Source organism: Bufo gargarizans, chromosome 4 (assembly GCF_014858855.1).
Source record: "Bufo gargarizans isolate SCDJY-AF-19 chromosome 4, ASM1485885v1, whole genome shotgun sequence".
Classification (NCBI taxonomy): Eukaryota; Metazoa; Chordata; class Amphibia; order Anura; family Bufonidae; genus Bufo; species Bufo gargarizans.
The window spans coordinates 502,238,974-502,265,786 of record NC_058083.1 but is presented as its reverse complement, the minus strand read 5'-3'; the positions used below and the strand labels follow the sequence as shown (position 1 = coordinate 502,265,786).

General features: G+C 47.6%; 1 protein-coding gene across 4 annotated transcripts in view; it reads left to right on the top strand.

The window, feature by feature from the left end:
* The window catches only part of EML4 (EMAP like 4), a 189,879-nt gene extending 164,341 nt beyond the window's left edge, over positions 1-25,538 (top strand). For 3 of the 4 annotated variants that reach the window (XM_044291838.1, XM_044291840.1, XM_044291839.1), the window contains exons 16-24: positions 11,134-11,259; positions 11,337-11,468; positions 12,277-12,344; positions 13,605-13,693; positions 15,829-15,926; positions 16,190-16,277; positions 20,862-20,960; positions 21,860-21,990; positions 23,166-25,538. In XM_044291838.1, the coding sequence (XP_044147773.1) occupies positions 11,134-11,259; positions 11,337-11,468; positions 12,277-12,344; positions 13,605-13,693; positions 15,829-15,926; positions 16,190-16,277; positions 20,862-20,960; positions 21,860-21,990; positions 23,166-23,630 (1,296 nt within the window). In that variant the 3' untranslated portion in view covers positions 23,631-25,538. The remainder of the gene's footprint in view (positions 1-11,133; positions 11,260-11,336; positions 11,469-12,276; positions 12,345-13,604; positions 13,694-15,828; positions 15,927-16,189; positions 16,278-20,861; positions 20,961-21,859; positions 21,991-23,165) is intronic. The other variant, XR_006388849.1, reaches the window with a different exon arrangement.
* Positions 25,539-26,813: the final 1,275 nt, after the last annotated feature.

Genomic DNA, 26,813 nt, shown 5'->3' with positions numbered 1-26,813 from the left:
GCTTCCTTGTCGGATCCCGCTGATAAACGGGTCGACTCCTTGGCCAAGTCCGTTTTCATCGCAGCGGGCGCCGCCATCCGTCCTGCGTTTGCCGCCTCTTGGGTCGCCAAGGCATGCGCCGTTTGGGCAAAGCAGCTTCTCCGTGCTTTACCTGCTGACTCTGAGCAGGGGGACTTGGCAGTGCTTGCCTCCCAGATCTATCAGGCCTCCAAGTTTCTTTGTGACGCCTCTATGGAATCGGCTCGCCGCTCTGGGCGCGCGGCCGCCAACTCTGTGGCTATCCGCCGCACCATCTGGCTTCGTTCCTGGGCGGCGGACGCCGCCTCTAAGAAGGCTCTTATCTCTCTTCCCTTTCTTGGTGGAAAGCTCTTTGGGAAACGCTTAGAGGAGCTCATCTCCGAGGCCACTGGAGGTAAGAGTTCTCTTCTTCCTCAGAATCAGCCTCGCCGCCGTCGTTTCCCCGGATCGTCCTCCCGGACGCAGTCCTTTCGGTCCTTTCGGGCCCCTCCTGCCCGATCTGACAAGAAGCCTTCCAGGCCTTCCTTCAAGTCCAGGCCCTCTTGGCACGCCAAACCCAAGCCCGCTCGTCCCCAGCCCACTAAGCCTCCTTCAGCATGACTCGATCCCCGTCATGGTGGGAGGGCGCCTGCTCGTCTTTCGGGATGTTTGGCGGGCAAACGTAGAAGACGCTTGGGTTCTCGAGGTGGTCTCTTCGGGGTACAAGATCGAATTCACCGACCTCCCACCCAGTCGGTTCTTCTTGACGTCCCCCCCCATGTCTCCCGCCCGGGCAGACAGTTTTTTTCAGGCCATTCATTCCCTGCGCGCTCTGGGGGTCATCGTTCCGGTTCCAGAGTCAGAACGTTTTCGGGGCTTCTACTCGAACCTGTTCACCGTCCCCAAAAAGGACGGCTCACTCCGTCCTATCCTGGATCTGAAGGCGCTCAATCGGTTTGTCCGGGTCCGTCATTTCCGCATGGAGTCCCTCCGGTCCGTGATCGCCTCCCTGGAGTTGGGCGAGTTCCTGTCGTCGGTCGACATTCAGGATGCCTATCTCCACGTTCCCATCGCCCTCTCCCATCAAAGGTTCCTTCGCTTCGCGGTGGGTTCGCTTCATTTCCAATTTGTAGCCCTTCCCTTCGGTCTGGCCTCCGCACCAAGGGTTTTCACCAAGGTGTTAGCTCCCCTAGTGGCTCTTCTTCGTGCCAGGGGGGTCGCCCTGGTGCCTTACCTGGACGACCTTCTGATTCGGGCCCCGTCTCCCGAGGACAATCTGTCCAGCCTGAGCATCACCCTCTCGGCTCTTGCTCGGTTCGGGTGGCTTGTCAACCACTCCAAGTCCTCCCTTGTCCCACGCCAGAAGATGCTCTTTCTGGGAATGCTGTTCGATACTCGCCTCGGGCGGGTGTTCCTTCCCCCGGAGAAGGTGTCTTCTCTTCATGCGGGGGTACATCTTCTCCGCAGGCCGTCCTCTCTGACCATCAGGACGTGTATGCGCGTCCTGGGGAGGATGGTGGCCTCATTCGAAGCCATTCCTTATTCCCAATTCCACTCTCGGGACCTGCAGATGTTCATCCTGTCCAGGTGGGACAAGTCCCCGGAGGGTCTCGAGCGCCTCGTTCGTCTCCCTCCTCAGGTTTGTCTGGATCTCTCCTGGTGGTTGCTTCCCCGGACGGTGTCCCTGGGCCGGTCCTTCCTCCCCCCCAGTTGGCGCGTGATCACGACCGATGCCAGCCTCTCGGGATGGGGAGCGGTGTTCGAGTCCCTCACGGTTCAGGGTCTGTGGTCTGTTCAGGAATCTTCCCTGCAGATCAACGTTCTCGAACTCAGGGCGATTTTCTTAGCACTGTCGCACTGGACTTCCCGTCTGCGCGGCCTCCCGATCCGGATTCAAACGGACAACTCCACCGCCGTGGCTTATCTGAATCATCAGGGGGGCACCAGGAGCGTGATGGCCCTGCGAGAGGCCTCTCAGATCCTGCGATGGGCGGAGGAACACGTTCCCGTTCTCTCCGCCGTCCACATTCCCGGGGTCGACAATTGGGCGGCAGACTTTCTCAGTCGTCAGCTCGTCGACCCGGGCGAATGGTCTCTCCACCCGGAAGTGTTTCATCAACTGTGTCTCCGGTGGGGAGTTCCGGACGTGGATCTCTTCGCGTCTCGCCTGAATCACAGACTTCCGCGCTATGTTGCGCGGTCCAGGGATCCGCAAGCTCTTGCGGTCGATGCCCTGGTTCTGCCTTGGTCCCAGTTCGACCTTCTGTATCTCTTTCCGCCCATCCCTCTTCTGCCTCGAGTGCTCAAGCGTCTCAAGGCGGCCCGGGTGCCGGCGATTCTGGTGGCCCCAGATTGGCCCCGCAGGGCGTGGTACGCAGATCTCGTGTTCCTGCTCGCCGACGTTCCATGGCGTCTTCCCCTGCGTCGCGATCTCCTTTCGCAGGGCCCTCTGTTCCACCCGAATTTACCGCAGCTTCGTTTGACGGCGTGGCTGTTGAGACCGCGATCCTGAAGGCCCGTGGTCTCTCGGACTCTGTCGTTCAGACGATGCTTCGCGCTCGGAAGCCCCAGTCGGCCCGTATTTACTATCGGACCTGGAGGGCGTATTTTGCTTGGTGCGAGTCCGCACGTTCTCGTCCTCTCTTTTTTTCGGTCCCTAATATTCTGGCCTTTCTTCAGGCTGGTTTTGATAAGGGGCTTCGCCTGGCTTCTCTCAGGGGGCAGATTTCTGCCCTTTCGGTCCTTTTTCAACGTTCTGTGGCCACGCGGGCTCAGGTTAAGACTTTTCTGCAGGGTGTCGCTCGCCGAGCCCCTCCTTTTCGTCCTCCGGTGGAGCCGTGGGACCTGAATCTTGTTCTTGATGCTCTTCAGTCCTCTCCCTTTGAGCCCTTGGCAGACATCTCTCTGTCGTTTGTGTCATTTAAGGTTGCCTTCCTTGTGGCTATCACCTCTATCCGTCGGGTTTCCGAACTGGCGGCGCTTTCCTGCCGGTCGCCTTTTCTGGTGTTCCATCGGGACAAGGTCGTTTTGCGTCCCGTTCCTTCTTTTCTCCCTAAGGTTGTCACCCCGTTTCACATCAATGAGGAGATTATCCTTCCTTCCTTCTGCCCTAATCCTTCTCACCCTCGGGAGAAGTCTCTCCATTGCCTGGATGTTGTTCGGGCTCTCCGCTGGTACCTTCGCCTCACGGAACCCTTCCGTCGTTCGGATTCTCTTTTCCTGGTTCCGGCGGGTCCTCGTAAAGGTCTGCCTGCCTCCAAGGCCACCATCTCTCGCTGGGTTCGGTCGGCTGTCAAGGAGGCCTACGCCGCGAAGGGTCGCGCTCCCCCTTCCAGGTTGACCGCTCATTCGACTAGGGCAGTCGGAGCTTCCTGGGCGGTGCGTCATCAGGCTTCGGCTGCCCAGCTTTGCCGGGCCGCCACCTGGGCGTCAGTTCACACTTTTGCCAAATTCTACCACATTCATTCCCTGGCTTCTGCTGATGCCAGCCTGGGGCGTAAGGTTCTGCAGGCAGCGGTGCTTTAGGTTGCCGTCTGGCGATCTTCTTCCCTCCCTCAGGGACTGCTTTGGGACGTCCCATGGTGCTGTGTCCCCCAATGCCACGCACGAGAAAAATGGATTTTTTGTACTCACCGTAAAATCCTTTTCTCGTAGTAGGCATTGGGGGACACAGATCCCTCCCTTTCCTTGGAGCATCTGTTCTTGTTCGTGGTTCCGGCGTTTGCTTGTGGTTGTCGGGTTCCCCAGTTCAAGACTTGTTGGCACTCCGTTTCTTTTTGGTTCAGGTGTGGCGTTCCTACTGCTTTTGGTACTGACTGAGTTGTTCTGGCTCTAGCAGAGGGGTATAGCCCACCTGGGTGGAGCCAACACTTTTTTGTTTCTAGTGTCAGCCTCCTAGTGGCAGCTGGGCATATACCCATGGTGCTGTGTCCCCCAATGCCTACTACGAGAAAAGGATTTTACGGTGAGTACAAAAAATCCATTTTTTCCAGCGTTCACCTGAGGGGTTAGGTCATGTGATATAGATAGAGAGATATATAGATAGAGAGAGCTGGTTGTTACGGACGCGGCGATACCTAATTTCTCGCCCAGTTTCCTTGAGGGACACAGAAGACCTTGGTATAGCTCATCTCCATAGGAGGCGTGACACTAAGTGAAGACTGTTAAGCCCCTCCTCCACAGCTATACCCTCAGCCTGGAGAGAGAGACTGCCAGTTTTTGCTTAGTGTCCAAGGAGGCAAGACACTCCCTGCTACTGCAGGGCTGTTTTCTCCTTTTGTTTCACTTTTTGATTTTTACTTTTTGATTTCTTTTTGTTCCAGATCATCAGGGACAACAGAGACGCACTAGACCTCTCTGTTCTCCCGGGGTTGAGCTGCGCCAGTGCCGGTCTCCGCACTGCTGCCTCCCCCACAGAAGGCAAGGTGGACCAGGGCAGCCCAGCTCCCCTGCATCCCGCCAGCGCAAGGGTCGCCCGCACGCCAAGTCCCTCTCCAGCGTCCTGCCACTACGGTGCCAGTAGCTGAAGGGGCGACCCTGCTGGAACGGACGGAGGGTGAAGACGGCTGTGGTAAGAGAGAGGCTTCTCCAGCCCTACGTCCCCCTCCCTGGCCTTCTGCGTGCTGGACTCCCATGCTGGTCCCGGCTGGACCTACGCTGACCCCTGGGTGCCGTAGGTGAACAGCCATGTTTCTGACTCCTGGGCTGTCGCTCATTTCTAGCTGTTGCCTAATAATTATATAGCCCCACACCACCACCATACTGGTGACCGCAGGGCGACAATACAATGCCCCTCCATAGGGGATTGCACAGGGGTGAGCATGACATTGCTGTGGAGGAATATAGAGCCAGAGACCTGCTCCTAGCTGCCCCTAACACAGGGGTTATGCCGACCCTCCCCCTTGCCGGTCGCAGTTCAGTACAGGGGGCCCGCGCTAGCTGCCCCTGTCTCTCCTCTACGGGGGCCTGTCCATTGGGGCAGGGGGCGCAGTGCTGGACTCCAGGGTCTCCCTCCTTACCGGTGTGCTAGGGCCAAAGGGCCGCTCCAGACGCTGCCGGACGCAGGACCTCGCGGCCTGCATGTGGAACGCGATGCTCCGACAGGCCCCGGCCGACTGCTGATGCATCGGGTCGGCCGGGTGCCGCAATCTTTGACCCAGGCTTTGGCCTGCTGTTCCGGTCCTCTGTCTCTGCCGGCCCGCGGGGTGGGCACCCGCGGCCGTTGGTACATGGGTCAGCCGGCTCCCTCCAGGTCCCGGCTCGCCGTCGCTGCCTCTTGGCCGGCCGGGCGCCGCAAAAATCTAGGCCCCGGCTTTGGGACCTACTAGGCCGCAACATCCCGGCCTCGGTTGGAGGGGGCGGGAACGTCTCGCGGCGCGAATTCTTCCCGCCCGCACGTCCCCCGCCCCCCAGGGGATCGCAGCGCCGCCCCCCTGGTCGGATCTTTGTTAACCTGTTGGGTGCCGGCCATCTCCAAGGGCCGGCTCCCATCTGGAGGACCCCCTCTATGTTCTGGTGGGCTTCCTAATAAGCCTGTACAAGGCTGTGTCCCTGTATGGTGGCCCCTTTTCTTGCCTCAAGAGTGGCTGTGTTTTTAAAAAAAAAAAAGAGGACTTCCATGGCGGAGTTACTAAATAACGGAATGGCTGCGCAGGACGCTGCAGCATGATACAGTAGTGCTGGCTGCATGCTGTGCCCCCCTTCCGTAGGCGACATGTCGCGCTCCCCGGCTGTGGTGCTGGCCGGCTGCAAGTCTCCTTTTTTAGGCGGACCCTTGCCATCTCCCGGGATACGGCGCTAGCCGAGTGTAGGCGCCCCTCTTCCGCCCGTTCTATGGCAGGACGTCACCTTCCAGTATGGTGCTGGCCATGGGCATGAACCCCTGCCTCAGTGGAATTCTGCGCTCTCTGGCCGCAGGCTGGCCATGTGCATAACCCCCTTCTATAGGTGGAATACTACATTCACCGGATCGGTGCTGACCATGCCACGACACCCCCCTTCCTTAGGGGAATGCTGCACTCACTGGATTTAATGCTGGACAGGTGCATGACCCCCTTCTGGGGCGGAATAATTGCACTCTCACCGGATTCGGTGCTGGCCATGTGCACGACCCCCCTCCTTAGGGGAATGCGGCACTCTCACTGGATTCCCTGCCGGCCATGTGCACGACCCCCCTCCTTAGGGGAATGCGGCACTCTCACTGGATTCCCTGCCGGCCATGTGTGTAACCCCCTTCTTAGGCGGAACGCTGCACTCTCACTGGGTTCGCTGTTGGCCATGTGTATGAAACCCTTCTATAGGAGGAATTCCAAATTCTCGCCAGATGCGGTGCTGGCCATGTGCACGTCCCCCTTCCATAAGCGGAACACTGCACTCTTACTGGATTTACTGCCGGCCATGTGCATGACTCCCTTTCATAAGCGGAATGCTGCACTCTTATTGGTTTTTGCTGCCGGCCTTGGGCATGCCTCCTTCTCTCAGGAGGCATACATACACTCTTACTGGCTTCTCTCGCGGTAGGTTGCTGGCCACGTGCCTGACCCTCTTCCATGGTTGGGTGCTTGCACTCTCACCGGATCCGCTGCGGGCTATATGCATGGCCCCCTTCCGTGGGCGGTGTTCCGCGCTCTTGCTGGATTGCTGCCGGCGTGGCCATGCCTCCTCTCCTCAGGCGACATTCATGCGCTTTCACTGACTGGGTGTCATTGTGCCAGCACGTTGCCGGCCAGGTGCATGACCCCCATCCATGGCGGATGCTCGCGCTCTCCTGGGATGCCATGTGCACCCCTCCCCCTTTTTGGGAGGATCACTGCACTTTCACCAAATACGTTGCGGGCCGTGAGCATGGCTCTAACAGGGGTGCGCTGCTTGCACTCCCTTTAGAAATGGTGCTGGCCTTGTGCATGACCATTTCTCATTCCATGGGCGAAAATTTGTACGCTCACGAGATTCACGGCTGTCCTTGTGTATGCTGTACTGGACGTTCCCCTTTCTTGGGCGGAGTAGTTGCACTCTCACGAAATTCGGTGTTGGGTGGATTATTGCACAATCATTTAATGCTAGGATAATCAGGTGCATGCCCCCCTTTTCAGGGCCTTTGCACTCTTGCCATCAGAGTTGCCAGGTACCTTTCCCCCCTTTTTTTTTTCCGGGCGGGCTACTTGCGTTCCTTCGCATGCCGGTACTGGTCTTGTGCATAGCTCCTTTTCAGGTTGCACTTTACACTTCCGTGGATACTGTGGGACGCTGTGGCTGTGCGCTCTGTGCGTTGTTTGGGCCGTGTATGCCTTCTCCTCCCGTGGGTGGGTTGGCCTTCTCGCTGCCTGCAGGGTTGCTAGTACGTATGCCTCCCTTCTTCCTGCGACATACGTTTTTCTCTCTGGGGTGGGGTTGCTTGTCGCAAGCTTTGCACTCTTCTCTGTGGAGATCTTCTGTCCACTTGTGAGCCTAAGGTGTTGTTGTCCAACACGCAACAATGAATGCTCAATGTATTCACAGCTGTATATCTTGTATATACGTAGACGAGCTCTGCTGGCTCGCTACTGCACTGAGCTGAGTGGTACCCATTCTCCGGTGTGGTCCCGTTGTTGTCGGCACCCACCATGTTCGTTGGCCTTTCCACCTGGGGAGTGTTCGGGGTTCCTTGATGCGTACCCATTCGTCATCTCGTGACATTGTTTCCCTACGCAACCGGTCGGGGTCGAGAGTGTTGTCTGCAGTGCCGCTCGACCTCTACGTTGGCTCTGGCGGGACTACCTTGCCTACTACCATTTCCTCCTCTCGGATGCAGTGTGGTGTGGGTCCTTCCTATTGGCGCCCTTTTCGCTCCAGTCTGTTGCTACCAGGTTCACACTGCTCCTCTCGGGTAGATCGCCCAACTCTTCTTGGGTGCTTGATTATCCAGGTCCTGGGGACCTCCACTTTGGTTTCTTCAGGGTATTCGCCTGCTGCGAGGCGGTGTGCAGGTCGTCTCACAGAGTAGAGGGGATTCGACTCTGCCTTTCCTCGCCGGCTCGGTTTTTGGGCTTCTGCTCTGGGTTTGTCGCTCCAATGTGGCTTCTGCCCCGGCCAGGCCTCAGAGGCTGTTCCGTCGTTGCCCCCCCCTCCTCTGGGGTGGGAATGGTTGTTCAATTGGATGGTTCCGGTGTTACTTGCGGTCTCGTACCATCTCCCTCGTTCTCGCTGGTGGTGCTAGCTGTTTGCCGGGCCTACCGCGTTTTGTCCTCCCACTGGGTGCAGATTGCTTTTCCGTCTGGGCGTGTGGTCCCGTGGGACTTACTTTCTCGGTGACTTGGGAGGACTGCCCTTCGGTCAAGATTGTCCTTGGATCTCCCACACGGGGCTGTAGAACTCCTTCTTTGGTGGCTACATCGACTTAGATTTGGCCTGTCTTGTCTGGGCATCTGTCTGATGCTGGGCAGACCCTTCTGGGTTCTTCCGTCTGTCCTTCTGCTCCCCCACGCCGGTTGGATGCGGGGCTGTGTTGTTCGGGGGCCGACAGGACCGTGGTTTCCGATCCTTCGGCCGTGTTGCTGGTCTGCGCCTGATCGCTTTGGGTTTTCTCCCGCTTGCTGGGTGATTCCTGCGAGCACGCTGGTGTTCGCTCCCGACTGCTTAGTCCAGGTTTGGTTGTCGGACTTAGGGTTCTTACCTGGGGTTTTGTGGGTAGCGGGGCATTCCCCCACTCTGCCTTTCTCGCCCTTGGTTCTGTCTTTCTCTAGTCCAGCCTGACCCTGGGACTGGGACTCTGTTACTTGAAGTGTCAAGTGTCGGCGCTGTCCTTCCCCTTCCAGCGTTTCCTGGGCCTTGTCATGACCTTCTTCCACAGAGTGGCTCTTTGGTTCCTCTTTCTCGTTTCCTGGTTCCACCCTGGGACCTACATACTGAACTCTCGGCACTCCAATCTTTCCCTTGGAGCCGTTGCGGAAGTTCTCCCTACTCCTTCTGTCCTGTACAGTTGTGTTTCTGTTGTCATCATGTCTGACGGGTGCCTGATTGGCGGCCCTTCGTGTTCTGTGCCTTCTGTCCTTTTCCAGGACGGGGCTGTTCTCCGTCCTGTCCCTTCCTTCCTTCTGACGGTGGTATCTGCCTTCTTGTCAACGAGGCTTTCGTCCTTTTCCTCCCATCGCCGGGAACGGTCGCTTATCGTTTGGAGGTTGTGGGGCCTTGCGGTTGTTTGCTTGGAGATCTCCGACTCTGGTCTGCGTTCGGTCTCTTGTGTTTCCAGGAGGTCAGTGCAAAGGTTGATGGCCTCCAGGGTGGCTTCCTCCGCTTTCTCGGAGTGGCCTTTGCTGTGGTTATCGCACCAATGGCAGGGTTCTGCTTTCGGTGTCACCGTTCATTTCACCAGAGCGGTCGGTGCCTCCTGGGGCGGAGGCGTTAGGTTTCGGCCATTCATTTGTGCAAGGCGGTCACTTTTTCCTTGCGCACCTTACCGAGTTCTACGGGGTGCATACTCGGGCTTCGGCGTATGCTGCCTTGGGCCGCCTGGTCTGCAGGCGGTGGTTTCTTGATTCCTTCGGGTGCTTCGCCTTGGTGCTGTGGTCCCTCCCCTCTTGGACTGCTATTGAACGTCCCAAGGTCTTCTGTGTCCCCCAAGGAAACTGGGCGAGAAAACGAGATTTTTGTATAACTTACCAGTAAAATCTCTTTCTCGCTCTTTCCTTGGGGGACACAGCACCCACCCATTCTTGTTTTTTCTTTACACGGTTTCCGAGTTTGTTTTACCCGTTGGGTAGTTGGCTTGTTGGTTCCACTTTTGGACTTTGCCTTTTTACACTACTTGGACACGCAACTGGCAGTCTCTCTCTCCAGGCTGAGGGTATAGCTGTGGAGGAGGGGCTTAACAGTCTTCACTTAGTGTCACGCCTCCTATGGAGATGAGCTATACCAAGGTCTTCTGTGTCCCCCAAGGAAAGAGCGAGAAAGAGATTTTACTGGTAAGTTATACAAAAATCTCGTTTTTTTTATTTCACTTTAACACAATAACATGCTTGAAACAATGCTTTTTTTTAGTGTCTCCTGTTCTGAGAGCTATATTTTTTTTTTATTTTTTTTATTTTTTTTGAGGGATTTTCTTATATAGGGGCAAATTTTTTGCAGGATGAGGTGATTGGTATCATTTTGTGGGACACACACCTTTTTGATCGCTTGGTGTTGTGCTTTTTTTTGACAGTTTTTATTTTTATATGGTGTTCTTTGACATAGTTTTTATTTTTATATGGTGTTCTTCGGACCGGGTGGACCATGTGATATATTTATAGAGCCGGTCATTACGGACGTGGCGATAGCTAATATGTGTGCATGTTGTTTTTTTGTTTGTTTTTTGTTATTTTTTACTCTATTTCTGACTAACTTTTGGGGGTTTGATCTCCTCTGCAATGCATTACAATACATCTGTATTATAATGCATTGCCTGTTAGTGGATTACAGAGTAATATACTAATAGGTTGCCTAGGGCAGTGTTTCCCAACCAGTGTGCCTCCAGCTGTTGCAAAACTACAACTCCCAGCATGCCCGCACAGCCAAAGGCAGCTGGAGGCACACTGGTTGGAAAACACTGGCCTAGGAGAAACGGCCTGAGGCTGGATCTCCTGGACACCCGTAGAAGGCAGGTCCCGATGCCATGCAAGGCACTGGGCAGACTCTGCACGACATCGGGCGGGTCCCCACCACAGCAGCGCGGGGACCCAATGGGCTCCCTCACCCGCAGCAAACCCTTTCTATGCCGCGGTCACTGGGATAATGCGCCGGCATCTGTGTTTTCACTGATGCCGACGCATACAGCCAGGGTCCGACTAACGGGAACAGCCGGTCCCCTGCAGCTGATCGGGTGAGCAAAGCTCCTGCCCCTGCCCGATCAGCGGGCTGTAATAGTACGGCTAAGTGGAGGGGGCTATGGAGATATATATAATCTCCTCCTCTTATGAACCAAATCACCAAAGGGAGCTGATATATTTATATGACACCCTATACTTCTATTATGAACATCAATAAGCCCTCACATCGCCCACTGCCCCAGCATACAGTTCCTTTGGTTTGGGTTATGTATGGAATCTTTTTGTAGTAGACTGTGTGGTAATGTAATTGTGTAAGACTTTCTTATGATTTATCATTGTGTTAATCTATTCATTCCAGGTTCCAGATCAGTATGGCCTCATCCGAGCTGTAGCAGAGGGCAAAAGTGACCAGTTTCTAGTTGGCACATCGAGGAACTTTGTTCTGCGAGGCACCTTTAACGATGGCTTCCAGGTGGAAGTTCAGGTAGGTAGCCATTGGGCTGTGTCTTGTATGTTGCTTTGCATTTGAAAGTCCCTGATAAAATGATTTGTCAAACACAGGGTCACACAGATGAACTCTGGGGACTGGCAACGCACCCCTTCAAAGATCTTCTCTTAACATGTGCTCAGGACAAGCAGGTCTGTCTATGGAATAATGTAGACCACACGCTGGAATGGACCAGACTTCTAGATGTAAGTATCCAAAGCAAAGGTGATAAATGTGTGATCATTGGTGCTCCTGATGGTCCCGAGAACTGAGACTCTTAAAGGGGTTGTACCCACATTTTCACCCTGGCAGGCCTTGTGATATGAGCATTGTTTCATGCTCTGATGCTCTTCCTTGCCCTGCGCTGGATCACGCAAGGCAAGTGCTTCTTTGTTTATGTCTTTACAGTGCTAGGCAGAGGCTTCCGCCTAGCATTGTATTTGGTGACTTCACTGGCTCTGATGGGCGGGCTTTAGCGCTGCCCTAGCCGTTTTACAGGCTAGGGCAGTGCTAAAGCCCGCCCATTAGTGCCGGTGATGTCACTGGGCTCACTGCTGGGTGGAAGCCTCCGCCTAGTTTACCCATGGAGAGCCCGGTACGTCACCGTATCTCCATAAAAAGCCTTTGCCCTGCGCGATTCAGCTCATACTAGGGAGAGTGCCTGTGTAAAAATGTTCAGCTCTGAACCCAGACAACCCCTTTAAGTCCCTTTTTGTGAATGGAGCGGTAGTGTGCATTTGTGGTCCCCGGTCCGTTCAGTCTACAGTACTGCTGAATACAGAGTTCTGCTTTTTCCAGCAGTCCCATAGAAGTGAATGGAGCGGTTGTCATACTTGCACACCCAAGATCTGTTCACACAGGGGCTTCGAGTACCCCGGTCCCTCAAACGCTGAGCCCCCCACACTCTGATCCTCAGACATCATACATTTATCTGCTAGTGAATGTTGTGCTGAAGTTTCTCATCTCTTTTTTGGCTTTGTTTGGAATCTGAAATCTAAGCCTTTTCTCCTTCAGGAACCTGGACACTGTGCAGACTTCCATCCAAGTGGAATAGTTGTAGCTATTGGAACACATTCTGGGAGGTATTTCCTGAAATGTTGACTTCTGGTTTTACTGGATATAAACTGCAGATGACTGGGCGGCCCTGTGAAAGATTACGTGTCGCATGTATAGCATCTATCTAACGTTTATTGTGTGTGAATCATTGAGCAGCGCTTTATGCTGCATTAGTTATACGTGGGACATTGACTCCCTTTGCAGGGCCCCTCTTGTACTGAAAAGCGCAGTCATTTAGGCTTTTCAATACCACTGAAAAACACTTGGGGGCGCTTTTATTAAGGCTGTCGTTTTTGACGGTCTTCATAAGTCCCTGCGCTGGCAGTGATCACCGACGTTATGTAGAGGCACCGGCCTCTACGTACCTTCGGCTTATCCACCGCAATACTAAATGTAAGGCAGCCTAAACCAGACGTAGAAAGTGATAAATGAGACAGGCCTGCCGCTCTGTCCCCTTCCCCTTGCCTGTCCCCTTTAAAAAGTATGCAGGGCCAGCAATACCATTGTGCAGCACAAAATTCTGCCATCCATGCCACAGTATGAAACTATCACCATCCTGAGGGTGGCAATACAGTTGAATTTGGGGGGGGCATCTGCCGCTGCTGGGCATGTGCATAAGTACCTCATGCTCCTAGCATCAGATAGTTGTGTACCCTGTAGAGTCAATGGCCAATTCCCCCCCCCCCCCCCCCCAGGGAACTAGAGATGGGGCTACAGGTCAAGCCATTACAGCAGCATGGATTCCCTGAGAAGGAGCCGTCTGCAGATGCAGTGAAACATAAAACTGTAGAGGGAAAAACTGCTAATTGTAATAAAGAGCAACAAAAGAATGTTTAAATCCAGCATAAGTGTAATGCCATAATAAAATAAAATGTCCCCAAAGGTGTCCATGGCCTTTAAAATATGCAGATGTGTCAACAAAATGGGGAGAGAGGAGAAAGTTGCTGCCAAGCACCTTCAGAGGTGACCTATCGTTGGCGGACATAAGCTGGCTCCAGGGATAACAGCAGGTGTGGCCCTCAGTATTCTAATGTGTATGAGGGCCTTCATCAGTTGGGCATACTCAAGTCTACCAGTCGGTACACGCAATGCTATTTTTCTGATACCATGCAAGGTGCAGAGCCATGACATACTTTCCCTATGGTTTCTAGCATGAAAGAAAAATTCCCATGGATAAGCCAGAATTATTGAGCATTTATCTTTAAGATGTTTTTTACAGAACTTTTTTTGTTATCTACTGTTTTAGGCTTTCTTTTAACATGAGAGATATTTCTCTTATTTTCTAGATGGTTTGTCCTAGATGCAGAGACAAGAGATCTGGTTTCAATACACACAGATGGGAATGAGCAGCTCTCAGTGATGCGATACTCACTTGGTGAGTGACTCCTTACAAGCAGTCTGTAAATGATTGTCCCCTGTAACGTTGTGTCCAGGTCACAGTCTCCATCTCTGCTCCATTCTCCAGAACATTTGGATGCGAACTACAGTATGTTCAGTATTTAAAGAGGAACTGTCCCCTCTCCTGCCATGCTTTTTTTAATGGCTTTATACATTCCCCATGTAATAACAATTCTGGAACATCTATTCTTATGACTCTATGTTGAGCCAAAACTGCAACTAGCTTGACCTACAGAATGTGCCATAAATTCTTCAGAGTACTGTTCCTGTTTCTGACAGTCCTCTTTGTTGTTCCCCTTCCTTGTGTGTTACATGTTGCAGCAGGGAGGGGGAAGAGGGTATATATGGCAGATCACAGTGTGGAGATGGGGTATAACATCCAAGAAGGTCAGCTCATACAGACTTTAAATAGGGACAAAACACAAGGCAGATTGCAGCGATCAAGTGTAGAGGGAAAGGAGAGCATTTACTGCAAACTCTACAGGAGGTGGGGGATCACACACACCTCAGCATCCGTGTATCTCAGTACAAGTGTTAGGACAGTGATGACTTACCTCCAGCACTCAAACTATGGTGAGACTACGACTCCCAGCATGCTCAATTTTCTGTTGTGTACTAAGAACAGCCAAGCAAGTGTGCATCCTGGGAGTTGTAGTTTTACCACATCTGGAGTGCCGGAGGTTAGCCATCACACTGTTAGGAAATCCATACTGATTTATAGAAGGAAAAATTAGTTGCTGAATTAAGCTGTGCTGACATGAGAGATAGTGAAGTCAGCAGCATCCTGGACTCACATCCACCATTTATTACTGTCAGATACATGGCCACCTGAGAAGTCTGAAACTAGGAGAAGGTTGTAAACTGAATAACAAGGGATTCTGAGAAGGAATCAATAGTTAAGACTGAAACTTAGTGTAACTTTTTTTTTTTAAATGATTGTATTTTACTCATTTTGGCCTAAAAATAATTTTTTTTAATTGGTCTTTATTAAAAAGAATTCAGCCGTTCTGTCACACATGGCTAGCTGCTTGTCTAGCTGTGTGAATCAGCTGAGCTGCCTGACAGAACAGAGTAAAAACAGACAGAAGGCTATTAGAGAATCTCAAGACTGTACAGAGAAAAGGGCTCAACATTTCCTTTAAAGACCAATTTAAAATGATTTTTAACTCAAAATGAGTACAATGCATTCATAAAAAAATGCCACCAAAGGTGTACATAGCCTTTATGTTAAACTTACTATCTCCATGTCAAGAGTTCATAACCTTTAATTCAGTTTTAGTTCCTACGAATGGCAGCAAACTAAAATCCCTTATTACTGCTGTAGTGGGTGTGTGTGTGTGGCTACTTTCACACTAGCGTTTTTGCTGCATCCGGCAGGGTTCAGCAAAAACGCTTCCATTACTGATAATACAACCATCTGCATCCGTTATGAACGGATACGGTTGTATTATCTTTAACATACCCAAGATGGATCAGTCATGAACTGCATTGAAAATCAATGGGGGACGGATCCGTTTTCTATTGCATTAGAGAAAACGGATCCGTCCCCATTGACTTGCATCGTGGGTTTGGCTCCGCATCCCAGGACAGAAAGCAAAGTGCAGCATGCTGCGGTTTGCTCTCCGGTATGAGAAAGGAACGAAATACATTTTGGAGCATTCCGCTCTGTTCAGTTAAGTTTTGCCCCCGTTGACAATGAATCGGGACAAAACGGAAGCGTTTTTCCCCCCCCCCCCCCCGGTATTAAGACCCTATAACGGATCTCAATACCGGAAAATTTTAGTTTGAAAGTAGCCTAAAGCAAGTCGCTAATTTAAAAGGACAAATTAAGATGAGGCATGCTATCCATTCCACCTATCCTCAATTTACAGAATGTGAGGATCATATCGCGTGCATCTTGAGGACTGCAAGAACTTGCATTGTGAACGTAGTGATAGACTCTCTTAACATGTAATTATTTGCAGTGATCTTGCGATAGTCCAAATGATACAACTGTCATCTACTTTGTTTAGGACTTACCTGGTTGGGGAACCTATACTAGTGTAATGTCTCCTGTATTATGCTTGCTGCATGTTTCTTGCAAGATTGTTCTAAGACTGTCTTCTCCTACAGATGGATCCTTCCTTGCTGTGGGTTCACACGATAACTTCATTTATCTCTACAATGTCTCAGAGAATGGAAGAAAGTATAGCAGATACGGAAAGTGTGGTGTGAGTAAAACGGATGACTAATGGGGACTTATGAATCACTCGGTTATGCCTTGTGCAGACCCACAGGGCAAGGTGCAAGATACGGGGCTTCAAAGAACACTAAAGTGTGTCAGGCTCCGCCCCTCAAGACCTGCAGTAGGCATAACAATTATGTGGAGTGGAACACTTGGCTGCTGCTGCAAACTAAGATAATTGTACTACTTACAAATTGCACAAATCATAATGTTCCTAACACCATTTTTTTTATATTTCTATTTTTTCAGGGACATTCCAGTTACATTACTCACCTTGACTGGTCCCCAGATAACAAATACATAATGTCAAACTCAGGAGACTATGAAATATTATACTGTAAGTATCTAAGTATGTAAAAGTGTGTCCCAAGAACGGAACAAAAAAACTAAAATACCACAATTTACCACTGCAAAGTACTGGGGAACTGGTGCTCCAAATGGAAGCAAATGAAAATGATAATGTATTAATGTCCCTCAGGTAATTTATAGTATTGGTTAGTTATTCTGACTGGTTTCTACAGAATGACTCATTTCATCTGCTGTGGCCCAAATGTCTGAAGGTCAGGCTGAAATGGTCACAGCTTGACCTTATTAAAGAGGACCTTTCATCACTCCTGACATTACTGTTTTAATAGCTTCATGCATTCCCCATGTAATAACAATTCTGGAGCCTCTATTCTTATGGCTCTATGTTGTGCCATTTCTTTATTATTTGCACTATAAGTTATGTATGAATTGCTATTAGCCTTCAGTAAGGGTACAGAGGGGAGGTAACCAGTTAGGGAGGGGGGGGGGGGTGGTACCTGCCAGAATGACTCTATCCAATCAGTGCTGCCATTTTCAGTCTGTGTAGGTACACACCCCCAAACTGGTTACCACCCCTCTGTACCCTTACTGCAGACTGCTAGCAATACATTCATAACTTCTAGTAGAAATAATAAAGGAATGGTACAACATAGAGCTATAACAATAGATGCTCCAGAATTGTTAGTGAGGAATGCATGGAGCTTTTAAAATAGGCAGGCCAGGAGCGGTGAAAGGGCCTCTTTAATCACAGACAAGATTTGTAAGTATGAGATAGGACCCCCTGCTCACCACTGTCCACATACAACATCCATACCATGCCATCCTTGTGATATCATAGAAATATAGTTTTTACGACTGAAAGAAGACATCTGTCCATCCAGTTCCGCCTGTTATCCCGCAAATTGATCCAGCAGAAGGCAAAAAAAGAACCTGAGGTAGCAGCCAATTTTTCTCATTTCAGAGGAAAAAATTCCTTCCCGACTCCAATCGGGCAATCAGAATAACTCCCTGGATCAACGACCCTTCTCTAGAAATCTAATAACTATAACCTGTTATATTATTACACTCCAGAAATACACCCAGGTTAAGGATGATACTGGTTCTACGGATTCGTGATTCAGTCCAAATTCTCGAAAAAGTTTGGCCCCACACGAAACCAGATTTTTGTTGGTTTGTTTCAGGCAATCTAATGACAGAGAGAGGGCCTAGTATACCAGTGTATGTTCCTTAACAATATACAGGTCCTTCTCAAAAAATTTGCATATTGTGATAAAGTTCATTATTTTCTGTAATGTACTGATAAACATTAGACTTTCATATATTTTAGATTCATTACACACCAACTGAAGTAGTTCAAGCCTTTTATTGTTTTAATATTGATGATTTTGGCATACAGCTCATGAAAACCCAAAATTCCTATCTAAAAAAATTAGCATATCATGAAAAGGTTCTCTAAACGAGCTATTAACCTAATCATCTGAATCAACTAATTAACTGTAAACACCTGCAAAAGATTCCTGAGGCTTTTAAAAACTCCCAGCCTGGTTCATTACTCAAAACCGCAATCATGGGTAAGACTGCCGACCTGACTGCTGTCCAGAAGGCCTTCATTGACACCCTCAAGAAAGAGGGTAAGACACAAAGAAATTTCTGAACGAATAGGCTGTTCCCAGAGTGCTGTATCAAGGCACCTCAGTGGGAAGTCTGTGGGAAGGAAAAAGTGTGGCAGAAAACGCTGCACAACGAGAAGAGGTGACCGGACCCTGAGGAAGATTGTGGAGAAGGACCGATTCCAGACCTTGGGGGACCTGCGGAAGCAGTGGACTGAGTCTGGAGTAGAAACATCCAGAGCCACCGTGTACAGGCGTGTGCAGGAAATGGGCTACAGGTGCCGCATTCCCCAGGTAAAGCCACTTTTGAACCAGAAACAGCGGCAGAAGCGCCTGACCTGGGCTACAGAGAAGCAGCACTGGACTGTTGCATGTCATTCGGAAATCAAGGTGCCAGAGTCTGGAGGAAGACTGGGGAGAGGGAAATGCCAAAATGCCTGAAGTCCAGTGTCAAGTACCCACAGTCAGTGATGGTCTGGGGTGCCATGTCAGCTGCTGGTGTTGGTCCACTGTGTTTTATCAAGGGCAGGGGCAATGCAGCTAGCTATCAGGAGATTTTGGAGCACTTCATGCTTCCATCTGCTGAAAAGCTTTATGGAGATGAAGATTTCATTTTTCAGCACGACCTGGCATCTGCTCACAGTGCCAAAACCACTGGTAAATGGTTTACTGACCATGGTATTACTGTGCTCAATTGGCCTGCCAACTCTCCTGACCTGAACCCCATAGAGAATCTGTGGGATATTGGGAAGAGAAAGTTGAGACGCAAGACCCAACACTCTGGATGAGCTTAAGGCCGCTATCGAAGCATCCTGGGCCTCCATAACACCTCAGCAGTGCCACAGGCCGATAGCCTCCATGCCACGCCGCATTGAAGCAGTCATTTCTGCAAAAGGATTCCCGACCAAGTATTGAGTGCATAACTGAACATAATTATTTGAAGGTTGACTTTTTTTGTATTAAAAACACTTCTTTTATAGGTCGGATGAAATATGCTAATTTTTTGAGATAGGAATTTTGGGTTTTCATGAGCTGTATGCCAAAATCATCAATATTAAAACAATAAAAGGCTTAAACTACTTCAGTTGGTGTGTAATGAATCTAAAATATATGAAAGTCTAAAGTTTATCAGTACATTACAGTAAATAATGAACTTTATTACAATATGCTAATTTTTTTAGAAGGACCTGTATATGCATTGTCTAAGGGGTAGTCTTTCTCATTATAGAGAGCCCCTAGTATGCAGAGTATGTGTATGCAGTATTATAGGCCAGGTGATGCCCCTCTGGGTTTCTGCGAAACATATTCAAATTAGCTTTCCTAAATCTGATGCCAGAAGATGTTAAACACGATAATTTGCATATATTTTCCCCAGAAATCAAGAGGTGCTTGAGTAGCCTACAAAAGTCATCACGTGTGTCAGTTGGTCTCCATAATAGAAATGGTACCCACCCAGAGGTTGCCCTTAAGGTGTTCTCATCTGCTTTGTCCAGAAAGAGCTACTTGCAGATGTGAGGCTGGCTTAGCTGCTTTCCTAGCTTTGCTACTTAAGTCTGTTTAAAAGGCTGGAAAACATCTCTGCCAATCCAGTGTGAAAAATGATATAAACAAATAGCACTCATATCAATGCTGTGTTCCCCTTACGGTTTACTGTAGCAGTTAATTGCTGTGCAGTTGCCAGTAGTTATAGCTCCTGCTATCCCAATTCACCTCAATAGTATGGCTCCTTCCTATTCACCTGAGGATATGTCATCAGTATAGCAAAAACAGACAACACCTTCAGCAATTCTTTCACTATTTTTGATGAACCAGAGAGGCCTCCAAAATAACATTCAACTGAAAATAAGACCAGAGAATTACAACACACCACAAAGCTTATATCGACATTAATGAAACATGCAAGCCAGTTCTCTTTCTAGAATGAGAAGAGAAGCAGAAAGTATCAAGAAAAATTTACCTTACTTGGTTGACTGGCATTGTGGGGTACTTTTTGGGGTTCTCCATCGTTAGGGAGACCAAAAAATAGGGATGAATATTGTGTGCCAGGCGACACTATTCTTGGTTTCTAGGAAGAGTATATGCAAATCGCATATCTTAATTCTTCTGGGATAAAATGGCATATCCCCTCTTTTATTTTTTGTCAGGCAAGCTGATCTGGGATATCAGATAAGCTTTTCTTACAAAACAGAAAATAATGCTAATCTTTTCTCATGCCAGCCAAATTAAGATATGCGATTTGTATATACTCTTCCTAGAAACCAAGAGTAGTGTCGCCTGGCATACAATACTTGTGCATGTTTTCTGTCTCCCTAATGATAGAGTACCCAACAAGGCCAGTCAACCAAGTAAGACAGGTTTCTCTTGAGACATTCTGGTTCTCTTGTCCTTCTAGAAAGTGAACTAGCTTGCATGTTGCATTGAGAAAGTTGGAAGCTTTGTGGGATGTTGTAGTTCTCTTGTCTCGCTTTCAGGTGAATGTTACTTTGGAGGTCTCTCTGGATCATCTATAGTTGATCCAAAATGGGGAGTTAAAATTGTCATCTGTTCTTGCTATATTTATGATGTATCCTCAGGTGAATAGGAAGGAGCTATAATTATATACCCACCTGTATGTACACAGTAAAGAATACACTGCAGCAATGTGAGCTCTGCATTATTTTCACACAGAGATTGCCAGAGATGTCTTCCTGCCTTTTTAAAGAGGACCTTTCACTCGTATACAAACTAAAAACTAACTATACCTGTGGGCATTTCCTCCGGGTCCTCTGGTTTCTTCCCCCCCCCCCCCACACTCCCAATGACATACTGATAGGGACCTTAGATTGTGAGCCCCACTGGGGACAGCTTGATGCTAATGTCTGTAAAGCGCTGCGAAATATAGTAGCGCTATATAAGTGCATAACATAAATAAAGGGTTAACTATTCGCACTTGGTGCAGCAGAAAAAGTGTGCGAGATTGAATGTCAGAGTAATTGTCTCCTTTTTCTTGCCGTTTTTGTCTCTAGGGGACATTCCAAGTGGTTGTAAATTAATCCAGTATCGTTCAGACTGTAAAGACATTGACTGGGCAACGTACACTTGTGTGCTAGGATTTCAAGTATTTGGTTAGTAGCCATTTATTCATTTTCATTGTGGGTAAAGGTTGTCTAAACCTTTGTGAAAAGAAAAAGCGCCTCTCAGCGCGCTCTGCCCCATCGGCTTTTATCGGCTCAGCTCAGCTTTTTGGGTGTCGCGTACATATTCCAAGCGGAGCGGATGAAAGCCGAAGGGACGCAGCGCTTCTGCACCTTTTTTGTCTTTTAACTTTACCATAACTTAGCAGATGACTTCATATTCTCCAAGTCCGGGATAGATGAGGCCCATAGCCCTGTCCCATTTCTTGCACAAGTTCCATGGACACTAAAGTGTGCCTCTCACTTCTGATATAGCGGAAGTTCTTATCCTTGAGTGACTAGGAGCTAAAACGCCATCAATGACCAGAACAATTGCCTAGCCCCTTTGGCTCCCGTTAGCCATTGACTTGTATACAGTATATGCCTCGCCTTCCCCTCCCGATTAGAGCAAAAGAGATTCTTTCTGTTGGTGACTGACTCCTAATCATGAGATATGCCTTCATACCTTTTGTGCATATGTATAATTGGAGGTGCACCTTAATTTGTGCCATTTTCAGCTTTCTTTAATGAAAATCCTGTCTCCTTGCAGACCGCCCACTTCTGCTCCCTTTTCAAATTTAGCAGGTAATGAGTCAATTCAGCGGAAGCCCCAGAGGTTGGACCCAAGCCAATAACACTGTTGTCTGTAATGAGACAACCCCTTTAAATGCTGTGTAAATGTGGTAGTCATATAGAAAAAAATAAAAATAAATACTTTTCCTTTTTTTTTTTTTCTGTGGTGCTGTTCTGTTAGATCTGCTTACATTTCACACAAACTGCATGTTGTTTCCTTGGTGTAAGGTTTTTACCAAATACTGACATGTAATAAAATATTCTGTCCCCTCTATCAGGCGTGTGGCCAGAAGGCTCAGACGGCACGGATATTAACGCCTTAGTACGATCTCACAACAGAAAGGTTATTGCTCTCGCTGATGACTTCTGTAAGGTCCATCTATTTCAGTATCCGTGCTCCAAACCAAAGGTAATGACCATCAAGATCGTGACCAGGTAGATAGTGGTTTACTTATAGGGGTTGACCAGGCTTCTACTATTGCTGACCTATCCTCAGAATAGGTCATCAATATCAGATCAGTGGGGTGGGTCCGACACCTGGCACCCCCGCCGAACAGCTGTATGAGGAGACGGCACGCATAGTGCTCACGTGCCGTCTCTCTTCTAGTTCACCACTGCTGTCTATGGCAAAGACCATAGACAGTAGCAGCGGACAGAAAGAGAGCAGGGAGTCGGCACGTGCGCACTGCGCGCACCTTCCCTTCATACAGCTGATCGGCGGGGGTGCCAGGTATCCTAAGGATAGTGGTCGGCAATAGCAAAAGCTTGGACAACACCTGTAATCGCTGTGGGCAGAGCCCAAAAAGTCTACAGTTGGTGGACTGATTGAATAAACTACTAAAATATTGTGCTTTCTGATTTTTATTTTATTTTTTGACTACTGGGGTCCGAAATAAAATGTTCTAACAAACTGGAAAATAACCAGAATTTTTTTCCCATGGACAATAGCAACAGGAGTTATTGTGATATAATAAAAATAACCAGTTAAAGGGCGTCTGTCAGCAGATTTGAAGGCTTCAGTGTTGGTTTTCACTATCTGTTCCTGTCAATCAAAGTGCAGGGGGAGATGCAGTTGCAGAGAGAGCTGAGCCTCTAGGTGTAATGGCAACGCCCTCAATGCTCCTAGAGGCTCATTTGCATATATTAAAACATTATTTTTCTCAGCAACGTAGGCACATATGATCATAGTACCAAAACAGATGCCTTCAGCTGCCGAGCGCACATACAACAGCTCCGTGAGTGTCATGGGAACAAATCTGCTGACAGATGGACTTTAAATCTAGCACTTGTGGTCCCCACCAGTCTTTTACTTGTCCTTCATGAATGACATCACATGTATCAGCATGACCGCTGCAGCCAGTCACTGACCTCAGCGGTCTGGTACCATACATGCAAGCATCACCGCTGAGTGGTTGGCTGCAGCAGTCTTGTGCGTGTATGGTATTGCTGCAAATACCAATGAGGACTGCAAGAGTGGCATGTTGGTTATATTAATACATTTTTAGGCTAGTTTTTTTTATCCTCAAAAATGTTATACTTTTTTTTTTTTTTACATTAATGATTTGTGTTTGTGTTCTTTGACAGGCTCCAAGTCACAAGTACAGTGCTCACAGCAGTCACGTAACCAACGTAAGCTTTACCCACAGTGATAGCCACCTCATTTCCACAGGTGGGAAGGACATGAGTATCATGCAGTGGAGACTGATAGAGAAGGTGTCACTGCCTCAAAATGACAATCTAGTTGAAATCAATGCAGCCCCCACGCCAACTCTAACCGAGAAAGTTATGCAGGAAATGTCCCCTACCTCCGAACCACCACCCGCCAATGAGGAAGTCACAGCACCAGTAGAGTCCCCTGTACCGATCGAAGATGCTGGAGAAGAAGATACGGTAGACGCGGCGGAGTGTCCAAACGAGGTGCAGAGTGAAGTGAGCAGCCAAGAACCTGTGGAGGAAAATGGCCAAGAGGCCTCTAGTGAAATAAATGAGGAGTCAACCCATTCTCCGACCCTAGCTGAAACCCATGGAGAAGATTCACCGGTGTCTTAACAGCGTCCTTTATCAGTCCGTATCTTTTTTTCTTTTTTCTTTTTTTTTTGTACCTGGTTTGTGAGCTTTCGTTATGGGAAAAGGGTTTAACTACCGAGGAGAATATTTGGCTGGAATACGACACCATACTTGTGTGATGTAGGCTTCGGGAGACTGTTCACGAGCTCCAGAACAAGCCAAAGCTGGAAGATGGATGAGTAAACAACAATGTAGATGACACTTAAGAACCAATGTCACCGAGTGGTTTGTTGTACTTTTTTTTTTTTTTTTTTTCATACGGTCAAACTGGGTCAATAAAGGTTAAAAATCTTGAATAGAAAAAGCAAACCGTGATTTTACAGAAGACATATTTACAGATGAGACAGACAGCATTTACTAGGTGCATCAAAGGCCAAAGGATGATCCGCACTGGGTTATTTTTCAGGTGAATATAATATCGCAACCTGCGCTCGACTTTCAGAGCAGCTTTGGTCAACATTATGCAATTTTCATACAGTTTTTAGATAACGTTTGCTATACAAAGTTTGCCCTAAGTGCTGCTACCTACTTTTGAGGACTGTTTTTACTGCCTAACAGCTATATTTAGCAGCCTATTTAATATGATCTTGCTTTTATCCTGCCCAGGCAATCTTTTTTTTAAATGTTTTTGAGTTTTGTTTTGTTTTTTTTTAGTATTTTTTTTTTTTTTTCGAAACTAATTCACATATTGCATGTCTATTCACAAAGGTGAACAGATAACATTTGGTTCGGGTGGGGAGGGTGGGGGGAACAAGGTGTGATTGCAGTAGGATTATGAATTAATCACCCGTTAATTAAATCAAGATTCACGGTCACTGATAATGGTGCTTGGCATTCATAAACTTTTTTTTTTTTATATTAGAATCGTAATGAAAATTAAGTTTCAAATTAGTTTATTGTAGTTTTATTTTTTTTTTGCAAATAAATGCATTTGGCATACAGCCAAATCCCTTTAGGTGAAATGTAAAAAAAAAATGCTTTTTTGTGAATATTTTTGAAAGAACCATAAGACCATAAGTTTTATGTAACTTTTTTGTTCATATTTTATTTTTATTTTTTTGTTTTGTTTTTATGCACAAGTCTTAAGTGTGCAAGAGTTTACATCATTGCGCCATTCCAAAGTGCATCCAAAACGTCATTCCCTTCCAGTATCTTCTCAGGAGAATTGCTACAGATAAGGTGAAGAGAACAGGGGCCGCCCAAAGGACATCGCATACACAACCATATCTACAGTAAAGTTATATGGCAAAATGTTTATGTATGTGTCTCTAGATTATATTTGTCTATCTTCGTATATGTATGTGCATATGGAAGTGTATACACGTACATTTATCTAAAGATTTACTCGGATGTATTCTCTTGTTTACAGTGGTCCTTAAAAAAATAAATTAAAAATAAATCCTCAGTATTGAGGAAATAAAAAAATAAGTCATACCAAACAAGATGCGTATTTATTATGTGATCCTTTTTTTTTTTTTTTTTTTTTTTTTTTAAGATCTAGGCGTGACTTTCAAACATTTAAATTTGCAATTTGTTTTCAAAAATTTCAAATGAATGTTCTGATAAATACGCAGTTGTTTGGATGGGGGGGTCAAATGTTGCTGTTACTACAAAAAACAAGGCGTATGAAATTGCAGATATGTAAAAAGCCTTCTCATGTATGTAATGGCGACTAATGTTTATTGAAAAAAAAAATAGATATGTGATTTATGGATGAAAAGCGTTTTAACTATGTAACTAGATGTTTCGGGTTCAAAAATTGTGAATCAAATCTGAATCAGAGTGTTTCATGTGAAGATGTTTGAGCCATTTCTATCTCATGCATTCCTGTCTCATTGACAGTAATTTTTTTGACATTTAAAAGCAAAATAAAATCATACTATATATGTGGGTGTGTTTTATATATATATTTTTATTTCCGAAATGTAATTTAAAAAATTTCTGAAATACAATTTTAAAGATTAAGAAACAATTACAAATCTAATTTAAAGGTCCCATTAAGACCCTTGTCTAAGCAAGCTGGACTAGTTCATTGCCGTGAGTTGAGCTTCAGAAACCCTTCGCAACCTGCTGATACTGGTAGGGAAGTTGCAGCGGCCCACATTTCCCTTTAGCGGCAAAAAACACGGCGTGAAGTTCCATGGGCTACTACCTGATGTTTGGAATTAGAGGGGTTGTCTGTTTAAAAAAAAAAAAAATATATATATATATATATATATATATATATATATATATATATATATATATATATATAATATATTAAATTCCCATACCCCACTTGGTAATCATATACACAGTCACGAGCTAAATGGCATTTTGATATTATTTCATAATTCTTGGCAAGTATCTCCTAGTAAAATCATATGACCAGCAGGTTTCCAATCATATTTTATTAGGATATATAAAGATATCAAACATGCATATGAACTACGAAGAATTTGAACTAATATTTGATTCTCAAGTTCCCCAAAGCAAAACTTCCAGGACTCACAGCTGGAAAAGTGTCTGAGTCTTCAGATTCTGAACCTCGGATTATTAAAAACATGAATTATGACACTGGGTTTTTAAATGTGTACTTTTGGACTGTATAGAGGGTCTAGACCTTTTGCACCCCCTAAAGTTTGGAACAATGGATGTTTTCTGTTGCTTGCATGTAATCCTCTTTCTGGGGATTACAGCACCTAACAGTTTTGCCCAAGCTCTGCTCGGGCTTTGAAAAAAGGACTTAACAGTTCAGCTCAGCAGTGTTTGGGTGAGGTGTGGGGTGGCTGCTTTAGCTGCTCATATCTTAGGATTGGTAGTAGCTTTCCAAGTTTTCCAACCAGACCAGAATTACATTATCTACACAGTCAGGATTGAAAGCCGTGAAACCAACTCTCATTTTTAGCTGCATTCACTGCCAACCAGATTTCTAACAGCTATATCTTCTGAAGTAGTGCAGATAATGCTTTGATTCTGGTTTTGTTTGAAAGTTTGCAGTTTTCAAACAAGCCCAGACCCATACCTCTAGCTGCTACCTAACCCAAGATATGAGGAGCTAAAGCAGCCCCACCTATCCCTCTTCAGTCTGGTGGGGGGGGGGGGTGCAATATGGGAGCTGACAGCCTGCAGGAGGAAATAAAAATAAATATATTTTCTGTGGGTCAGTACAAATATGATGCCAAA